Source organism: Alnus glutinosa, chromosome 3, assembly GCF_958979055.1.
Source record: "Alnus glutinosa chromosome 3, dhAlnGlut1.1, whole genome shotgun sequence".
NCBI lineage: Eukaryota > Viridiplantae > Streptophyta > Magnoliopsida > Fagales > Betulaceae > Alnus > Alnus glutinosa.
This window is the reverse complement of record NC_084888.1, coordinates 26,871,797-26,882,763: the sequence shown is the minus strand read 5'-3', so window position 1 is coordinate 26,882,763 and position 10,967 is coordinate 26,871,797. Positions and strand designations below refer to the sequence as shown.

The 10,967-nt window shown below is 36.6% G+C and overlaps 1 protein-coding gene across 1 annotated transcript; it reads right to left on the bottom strand.

Annotated features, from left to right (window-relative positions):
- Window positions 1–1,464: 1,464 nt before the first annotated feature.
- Window positions 1,465–9,149, bottom strand: LOC133863292 (cucumber peeling cupredoxin-like). The gene is made up of 3 exons (XM_062299243.1): window positions 9,143–9,149; window positions 2,100–2,180; window positions 1,465–1,959 (listed from the first exon to the last, which is right to left on the bottom strand). The coding sequence occupies exons 1-3, from the start codon at window positions 9,147–9,149 to the stop codon at window positions 1,499–1,501; spliced, it is 549 nt and encodes a 182-aa protein (XP_062155227.1). The 3' UTR covers window positions 1,465–1,498.
- Window positions 9,150–10,967: the final 1,818 nt, after the last annotated feature.

Genomic DNA, 10,967 nt, shown 5'->3' with positions numbered 1-10,967 from the left:
AATTCGACAACGGTTGGTACGTTGTCGCCTGTTGGACGACTGCTAAGCCAGCACTCCCCTGTCGCTACACCTTCGCCCGCTACACCATCCCTTGCGCAGCAATCGCCGGTTGGCGATAACAACCTGGGACGGTACCTCGTGCTTCGCAGGGACGCCCTTCGGATTTGTAAATATTTTGTGTAATTATTTTGTGTAATTATTTTTTGTTTGTAAATATTTGCATATTTAACAAATACGTTATTAATTATTGATTTGTGTAATTTGTATTTTTTTTTTTTTTTTAAACGCAATATTTTTTTAAATATTGCTTTTAAAAGAGAAAAAAAAAATTAATTAACCTAAACAAATTTAAAAAGACAATAATCAAAACTAAATTAAAAAAAAAAAAATTCAAATTGTATTTTTTAATTTAATTAAAATTTTAATTTAATTGCATTTTTAATTTAAATTAAAAATATAATTAAAGAATTTAATTAAAAATTTAATTAAATTAAAAAATACAATTTGAATTTTTTTTTAAAAAAAAACATAAAATAGACACGTATATTGAGATACACGTGTCTGACAGTTTGACACATGTATTAAATACACGTGTCGAACAGTTGGACACGTGTATTTAATACACTTGTCCAGTTAGACATGAGTATTGGAATACACGTGTCCAACTGTTTGACACGTGTATCTCAATACACGTGTCTAACTGTCAGACACGTGTATTTAATACACGTGTTCAGTTAGACACGAGTATTTGAATACACGTGTCCAAATGTTTGACACGTGTATTTAATACACGTGTCTAACCGTCAGACACGTGTATTTCAATACGTGTGTCAAAATGCATCGTTTGTGACATCCACATCTGACACGCATCGCACGCGTGGCGAAGCGCGCGTGGCAACCTGTTTGACACGTGTACAGTGTCCGTACACGTGTCAAAATGCACGTGGCAAATTTCATGTATTTTTGTAGTGACAAGATCCACCCTAATGCCAATGTTTTCACATGCAACTTAATTTGATGGGTTGTCTCCCATCTCAATATGGGAAGTATTTTCATTTTTCTCCCTTCTCTGTGTACTAAATCAAATTAGTAATTACAACTCGCCTTTTCTCTGCCTTTGTATTTGTAAAGGAAAAAAAACAAAAAAATAGTCATCGCTAAAGACCGTTTTCCTGTTGTGATATATAAACACCCTTTTCCTTTATTAGTTTGATTTCCACGATTCAAGCATTCGGAATTTATCTGTATGTGGACATGCATATAAAATTCTTATTCGTTATATATATATAAAAAAAGAAAAAAAAAAAGAAAAAAAAAAAAAGAGAAGAAGAAGTTGGAATCCCTTTATTGATCATATGCACAAATAAAATAATACATCACAGTTTTTGTACAGAAGTAAATTCGACCAACAAAAAATAAAAAAATAAAAAAAAAAAAAAAACCTATATATGGCATTACCCAAAATGTATAAATTCTCTCGAGTAGTGTTCTTAATTCCTTATAAAAGGAAAGCCGCGGCAATGGGCAACAAGGAGACGAAGAAACTAGCAAAAACACCAGATGATGAAGAGTCGGGCGGGGTCGGCGTCTGACCAGTGGGTCCGCCGGCCTTGGGAGATGCAGCGGGGGACGAAGTAGGAGTTGGAGTGCAAGGAGCAGGGGTCCCTGAGGAGGGAGAAGGCGTGGTAGGAGTAGTAGTTTGAGGGGAGGGAGGAGTAGTTTGAGGGGAGGGTGGAGTAGTGGGCGTAGGAGAGCCGGAGACGGTAATGGCTAACTTCTGGCCAAACTGGCAGTGCTGGCCGACGGTGCAGATGTAGTAGTGGTTGCCAGCGTTAGAAAGAGTAATGTTAACAGGGCCAGTGGTGATGGTGTCACCAATAGGATTGGCTGAGCTGCAGGAGTCGAAGGATTCTTTTGGTACTTGGAGGACGTCGTGCTCCCCTGTGGCGAAGTTGAACGCTGAAAGACAGGAGTTATATATGTTAACATCAAATTAATACATGCATATATATATATATATATATATATATGAATGAGGATCGAGGATAATTAATGATGATTTTCTTAACAGAAGGAAAAGAGGGAGAGAGAAATCTTACTTAAAATATCACCAACCAGGAACTTCTTGTTGTTAGCCCAAGTCTGATATGCCGCAGCACCAGCTTGCACTACAAAAAACACTGTAAATCGCCGCGTGTCTACAGTAACCGTTACTGTAGACACGCGGCCATTTGGCAGCGTGTGTCTCTGGCCACGTGGCCAGATGGGGCGTAGAAACAATTGGCCGCGTGTATAAATTACACGTGTCAAACAGAATGCCACGTGTATAAAAATACACGTGGCTAACTGGTGTATTCCAGAAAAATATTTTTGGAATTCCTTTTTAAAAAAAAAAAAAAAAAAAAAACAAATAGTATGTACATGATAATATTACTATGTACCCTATACCAAATTAGAGTTTATAAACTAATTAGTTTTGTACAGTACTTGTAGTTAAATATTTTTGAATTTATTTATATAAAAAATTCTTATTATATACCCCAACAATAAATTTGTGCTATATTTAGTATGTATTGCATGTACTTATAGTTATGTTTTAGGGTTTACATGCAGGTTGAGTTTCTTGAATATGGTTTATGCGTTAGGACTTAATTTATTGTATGTGTAGTACATACTCTCAGGGTTAGGGTTCGTAGAACATCCATTTGAATGTGTTCGCCTTGTGGTCCCGATCATTATAGCATACCTTACACAAGTATAAAATTGCATGCCTCTATCATTTGATCTAGTTCAATGTTCAAAACTTGGTCGAATTATCATTTGATCCTAGAGTTAGGGTTTATCACTATATATATAGTATATATATTTAGGGTTAGGGTTAGGGTTTATGGCTTATACATATATTACATACACTTAATATTAGGGTTAAGGTTAGGGTTTATGGCTTATACATATAGTACATACACTTAATATTAGGGTTAAGGTTAGGGTTTATGGCTTACATATAGTACATACACTTAATATTAGGGTTAAGGTTAGGGTTTATGGCTTACATATATATGGTACATACACTTAAGATTAGGGTTAAGATTACGGGTTTTAGGGTTCAATTTTATGGTCAGGGTTTAGTATAGTATATATATATATATATATATACTTAGGGTTAGGATTTAGTTTTAATTTATAGTTTACGGTTTAGTTTTATGGCTTAGGGTTTAGCAATTTCTACAGTTCATACACTTAGGGTTTAACAATTTGTACAGTACATACACTTAGGGTTGAATGTGTTTGTGTTTGTATTTGTATTTGTATTTGTATTTCAAATCTATCTTGTCATATTATGTATATACATATATATAATATATGCATGCATGCATGCATGCATGTAAACGGCGTGCCGAAACTATATACCTTTATAGTTACTTGTATATACCCTAACATTGGTGTTTATGGCTATATATATATATATATATAGTATACTTATATAGCTATATACAGTATAGCTATATATAGTATATATATACACTTAGGGTTAGGGTTTATAGATATATATAATAACGTTGTATATACACTTAGTGTTAAGGTTTATGTTTATATAGAGTACTAAATGCATAAATAACCCAAATTTGTGCTATATATATATGCATAATTATACGGCGAGGAACAAAAAAACAATATGCAACATAACAAAGTACATACACTTAGGGTTAGGGTTTATGACTATATATAGTATATAAACATAGGGTTAGGGGTTATGGGCTACGTGCAATATGTTTATAGTATATTTACGTTTTACGTGTTGAGTACTTTACATATATATGGTATACTTATAAGTAAACCCTAACTCTAATTAGGATTTACGTTAATGGAATACTAATCTAATAAAACCCTAACCCTATATATATATAGGACCTATATATATATATGAAACTTAACAGAGACTTAGGGTTTAAGAATTAGTTTTAGGGTTATCGTTTATGGTTTAGTTTTATGGGTTAGAGTTTACGTAAACGTTTAACACTATATATATTACATACACTTAGGGTCGGACGTGTATTATTATACACGTCTATTATTATACGTGTATTATTATACACGTCTCTAATTAAAAAACCGATAGAGACGTGTATTATTATACACGTCTCTAATTGGCCGCGTGGCATTACGCCACGCGGCCAATTTTTGGCCAGGTGACCTGCGCGGGACAATTCCCGCGCGCCACCTGGCCTCGTTTTTAATTAATTCAAAAAAAAAAAAAAAAAAAACAAGGTAGCTTCCAGAGCTACCCCATGCGATCCACACATTTCTCTCCCTCACCTCTCTCTCTCTCACTCGGCTCTCTCTCTCTCCTTCTCCGTCCACCGACCACCGCCCTCTGGTGTCTTCTCCGGCCAGCTCCCTCTCCGGCCGTCACTGCACCACGCGGGTTGGCCCAATAGGTGCATGCTCTCTCTCTCTCTCTCTCTCTATCTCTCTCTCTCTCTCTCTCTCTCTCTAACCGAACCAGGTCCTATCTCTCTTTAGCTCTCTCTCTTTCTAGCTATCTCTCTCTCTCTCTCTCTCTCTCTCTCTCTCTCTCTTTCTCTCTGTCTCTCTCTCTATCTCTCTGTCTCTCTCTAGCTCTCTCTCTCTCTAAGTCTCTCTCTCTCTCTCTAACTGAACCAGGTCCTATCTCTCTCTACATCTCCCTCTCTCTCTCTCTCTCTATCTCTCTGTCTCTCTCTAGCTCTCTCTCTCTCTCTCTCTAACCGAACCACAGTAGGTCTGGACCTCTCTCTCTCTACACCCATCTCTTTGACTCTTTCTCTCTCTCTGCCTTGTACGTGAATATTATTTTGGGACTAATATGTTTTAATGCAGGTACATTTTGGCTAAGGAGCATACAAATCACTCAAAAAAAAAAATTTGTGAGTAATTTTACCATTAATTTTTTTTCTTTATTTTTGGCTATAATAAACTTGGTGCATTTAAATTAATTTGTTTAAAATCTGTTTCTAATTTTTTTTAATAGTTTCATATAATAATTGTGGATTTAGCAATTAATAATGGTCTATGCAATGCTGTTAATTTTGTTGGGTTTGAATATCTATTGTTGTGTAATTTTATGTATTTTGATGTGGTTGGTCGTTATGCATGAAAAATATTCGTACAGTTGTGGTATTTTTTTTTTTTATTTTTTTTTTTTGTAATATGTTTTACTGTACTACGAATTGGTGTGTGGATTATTATTTGTGGTAATTATTTTATTAACTTCATCATAAAATCAATGATCCAAACCAATAAAATATAAATAACTATGCGGTACTATTTCAACAATTTTTGGGTTTTTTAAGAACAAATAAAAAAAGTTTAATTGTTCATTCTCAGGTAATTTTTTTACAAACAAAAAAAAAACATTTCAAAGTAAACTCGCTATCATTTTATAATAAAATGATCGTATCCAACGATTATTGGATAGATACAGAAAATTAAATTTGGCCCCCGTCTACCATTTATAATAATTATTTTTATTATTCAATTTATAACAAACGTGTAAACAATAAACCCTAAACCCTAAATCAAAACCAATATAAAAATCCCTATGATCAAATCTCAAAACCAAACCCCTAAGCTTTATACTCTAAAAAACAAGCAAAAACCATAAACCTTAAACCCTAGCCCAAAATACCGTTCACCCTAAAAACCCTAAACCCTACAAAAGAGTGAAATTTTTTTGTTACTTTTTTATTTTAGTTAAACCCTAAACCCTAACCTTAAAACCCTAACCTTAAAACCCTAACCCTAAAAACTAAACCCTAAAAACCTAAATCCTAACCTTAAAACCCTAAAACCTAAACCCTAAACCCTAAACTCTAACCTTAAAACCCTAACCCTAAAAACTAAACCGTAAAAACGTAAACCCTAAAAACCTAAACCCTAACCTTAAAACCCTAAAACCTAAACCCTAAACCCTAAACCCTAACCTTAAAACCCTAATCCTAAAAACTAAACCCTAACAACCTAAACCCTAAACCCTAAACCCTAAAACCTAAACCCTAACCTTAAAATCCTAACCCTAAAAACTAAACCTTCAAAACCTAAACCCTAACCTTTTTAACCCTAACCCTAAAAACTAAACCCTAAAAACCAAAACCAAAACCTTAAAACCCTAACAACCCTAAACCCTAACCCTAAAAACTAAACCCTAACCTTTTTAACCCTAACCCTAAAAAAAGAAACCTTAAAACTCTAAACCATAAATAAAGAAAAACGAATATTAAAAAAGAAAAAATTAATAAAGGGAGAGATCTCTTTTTTTTTAATTACTTTTTATGGTGAGGTAAACCCAAACCCTAACCCTACAAACTAAACCCTAAACACCTAAAACCCTAAACCCTACAAATATTTTTACCTAAACCCTAAACCCTAACCCTAAAAACTAAACCCTAAAAACCTAAACCCTAACCTTAAAAACTAAACCCTAAACCCTAAACCTAAACCCTAACCTTAAAAACTAAACCCTAAACCCTAAACCCTAAACCCTAACCTTAAAAACTAAACCCTTAAACCCGAAACCCTAAAAACTAAACCTTAAAAACCTAAACCCTAACCATAAAAACTAAACCCTAAACCCTAAAAACTAAACCCTAAAAACCTAAACCCTAACCTTAAAAACTAAACCCTTAAAACCGAAACCCTAAAAACTAAACCCTTAAAACCTAAACCCTAACCTTTTTAACCCTAACCCTAAAAACTAAACCCTAAAAACCTAAACCAAAACCTTAAAACCCTAACAACCCTAAACCCTAACCCTAAAAACTAAACCCTAACCTTTTTAACCCTAACCCTAAAAAAAGAAACCTTAAAACTCTAAACCATAAATAAAGAAAGACGAATATTAAAAAAGAAAAAATTAATAAAGGGAGAGATCTCTTTTTTTTTTAATTACTTTTTATGGTGAGGTAAACCCAAACCCTAACCCTACAAACTAAACCCTAAACACCTAAAACCCTAAACCCTACAAATATTTTTACCTAAACCCTAAACCCTAACCCTAAAAACTAAACCCTAAAAACCTAAACCCTAACCTTAAAAACTAAACCCTAAAAACCTAAACCCTAACCTTAAAAACTAAACCCTAAACCCTAAAAACTAAACCCTAAAAACCTAAACCCTAAACCCTAACCCTAAAAACTAAACCCTAAAAACCTAAACCCTAACCTTAAAAACTAAACCCTAAAAACCTAAACCCTAACCTTAAAAACTAAACCCTAAACCCTAAAAACTAAACCCTAAAAACCTAAACCCTAACCTTAAAAACTAAACCCTTAAAACCGAAACCCTAAAAACTAAACCCTTAAAACCTAAACCCTAACCTTTTTAACCCTAACCCTAAAAACTAAACCCTAAAAACCTAAACCATAACCTTAAAACCCTAACAACCCTAAACCCTAACCCTAAAAACTAAACGCTAACCTTTTTAACCCTAACCCTAAAAAAAGAAACCTTAAAACTCTAAACCATAAATAAAGAAAGACGAATATTAAAAAAGAAAAAATTAATAAAGGGAGAGATCTCTTTTTTTTTAATTACTTTTTATGGTGAGGTAAACCCAAACCCTAACCCTACAAACTAAACCCTAAACACCTAAAACCCTAAACCCTACAAATATTTTTACCTAAACCCTAAACCCTAACCCTAAAAACTAAACCCTAAAAACCTAAACCCTAACCTTAAAAACTAAACCCTAAACCCTAAACCCTAAACCTAAACCCTAACCTTAAAAACTAAACCCTAAACCCTAAACCCTAAACCCTAAACCTAAACCCTAACCTTAAAAACTAAACCCTTAAAACCGAAACCCTAAAAACTAAACCCTAAAAACCTAAACCCTAACCTTAAAAACTAAACCCTAAACCCTAAAAACTAAACCCTAAAAACCTAAACCCTAACCTTAAAAACTAAACCCTTAAAACCGAAACCCTAAAAACTAAACCCTTAAAACCTAAACCCTAACCTTTTTAACCCTAACCCTAAAAACTAAACCCTAACAACCTAAGCCCTAACCTTTAAACCCAAACCCTAAAAACTAGAACCCTAAAAACCTAAACCCTAACCTTAAAAACTAAACCCTTAAAACCCTAACCCTAAAAACTAAACCCTAAACCCTAAACCTAAACCCTAACCTTAAAAACTAAACCCTTAAAACCGAAACCCTAAAAACTAAACCCTTAAAACCTAAACTCTAACCTTTTTAACCCTAACCCTAAAAACTAAACCCTAACAACCTAAGCCCTAACCTTTAAACCCAAACCCTAAAAACTAAACCCTAAAAACCTAAAACCCTAAACCCTAAAAATAAAAATAACAAAACCCTAAAGCCTAAAAAAAGAAAGAAGAATATTTAAAAATATAAAAGAAAAAGGTTCGAGATCTCTCTTTTTTTTTAATTTTTTTTTATTACTATTTTATTTTAGTTAAACCCTAAACCCTAAAACCCTACACCCTAAAAAACCCTAAACCCTACAAATATTAAAACCTAAACCCTAAACCCTAATCCTAAAAACTAAACCCTTAAAAACCTAAACCCTAACCTTAAAACCTAAAAAGAAAAAACCCTAACCCCTAAAAAAAGTATGAAAAAAATGATACTTTGAGTTAACTGTTTAAAACAAACATTAAACAAACAAGCACTTTATTTGCTGTAATCAAATAACATATTTCGTTTCAGACTGTTAACTCGCGTACAGATGAATATGGACAAGTCGCGGATGTCAGCACCTAGAGGTACGACACAGTATAACGACGGGTGTAGAGCGTTCGTGGCATTCGCCGTTCGTAACTATAGGTCTGTTGATGGCAAAATTTACTGCCCATGTAAGTACTGCCGGAATAACCAGCGGCACCCCCCAGATTACGTTCTTGCCCACCTGACAGGGGGGAAGGGAATGTGCACGGGATACGGTTTCTGGTATATGCACGGTGAGACAACCCTAAACCCTGCTGTTCCTATTCGGGGTCACGACCATCCCAGTGTCACAGATACGGCTGCATGTGGCATTGAACATGTAGAAGTCACAGAACAAGGCGGAGACCTGGAACAAGGTGGTGACATGCACGCCATGTTGCATGACGCCTTCGGCGTGCACGATGCATCAGATACCGATCATGTTGGCCAGCCCGGAGAAGTAAATGAAGGAACCTCTGCAAGGGACACATTGAAGTACCTTGAGTTGTTGAAGACTGCCGACAAGCCACTTCACCCCGGGACAAAGCACAGTAAATTGAGTGCTACTGTACATTTCTACAACTTGAACTGCATTGGAGGTATTAGTAACAAGATTTTTTCTGATATTCTTGAGCTTGTCAGTCAGTTATTGCCTCCTTGCGATGAGGCATTGCCGGTGAATACGTACGAGGCGAAGAAATTCCTCAGTTCCATGGGTCTCGGGTATGAGAAGATTCCGGCGTGCCGTAATGACTGTATGCTATTCTGGAAAGACAATAAAGATCTAGATACCTGCACCGTATGTGGAGAATCTAAGTGGATGGCTGATATACATTTCGATCAGGATGGTGAGGTAATATCGTCGAGGAAAAAACGTCCAGTGAAGGTGTTGAGATGGTTTCCACTCATCCCACGGTTACAGAGGTTATTCATGTCGGAGCACACGGCGCACAATATGAGATGGCATGCAGATGGCCGCACTAAGGACAGCGTATTGAGGCACCCCGCGGACGGTGAGGCATGGAGATCGTTCGACTCTCTACATTCGGATTTTATGGCTGACAGTAGGAACGTGCGGCTTGGACTGACAGCAGATGGATTCAATCCATTTGGGAACATGAGTACATCCCACAGCACATGGCCCGTATTGCTTGTACCGTACAATTTGCCTCATTGGATGTGCATGAAACAGACGTCGTTCATCCTGTCACTGGTTATCCCCGGACCGATCTCACCTGGTATGGATATCGACGTCTACCTTCAGCCACTGATTGATGAGCTGTTGGAGCTGTGGGATGTAGGGGTACGAACACTAGATGCTGCGAAGATGGAGAATTTCAATATGCGTGCTCAGTTGATGTGGACAATAAACAACTTCCCGGCGTATGCAGATTTATCCGGTTGGCCTAACAAAGGTGTGAAGGCATGTCCTTGTTGCATGCATTCGACACGTTCTAAATATCTGAAGAACGGTTGTAAATTTTGTTACATGGGACACAGGAGGTACTTGCCAACCGAACATCTGTGGCGGCTGAACAGAAGAACGTTTGATGGGACTGAGGAGTTAGAATGTGCTCCTGATGTGCCCTGCGGGGTCGAGATCCTCCAACAGTTGGACGGAGTTGCGTTTGGGGATGAGACCGCGGGTAAGACGAGACGGAAGAAGCGGAAGACGGGTGCACGGGGTGCTGATGATGTTGTGTGGAAGAAGAAAAGTATTTTCTTCAGATTGCCGTACTGGAAGGACAATTTGCTTAGACACAATCTTGATGTCATGCACATAGAGAAAAATGTCATGGACAATATACTTGGCACTATTTTGGACATCAAAGGGAAAACGAAGGACAACTTGGCAGCTCGGCTGGATTTGCAGGAGATGGGGTTGAGACCTAAATTGCATCCGTTCACCGCCGCAAATGGTAAAACATTTATACCCGCGGCTTGTCACACGATGTCCAGGGAGCATAAAGATAGCTTTTTAAAGGTGCTTCGAAATGTGAGAGTTCCAGACGGATATGCGTCTAACATTTCACGGTGTGTTCGGATGAAAGACCGTACAATTTCAGGGTTAAAAAGTCATGACAGCCACATACTGATGCAGCAGCTTTTACCAATTGCATTGCGTCAGTCATTGCCAGACAAAGTGGTCAGACCTATCGTTGAGATGTCAGCATTTTTCAGAGGCATATGCTCAACCAAGCTAACCCAAGCTGAGATGGACCGACTGCAGGGTGACGTCTGTATCACACTGTGCAAGCTG

Coding starts and splice junctions, on each gene's coding strand:
- LOC133863292 (XM_062299243.1), bottom strand. Junction 1,960..2,099: donor CCTGGTTGGTGATATTTTAA/GTAAGATTTCTC, acceptor CCTGTCTTTCAG/CGTTCAACTTCGCCACAGGG.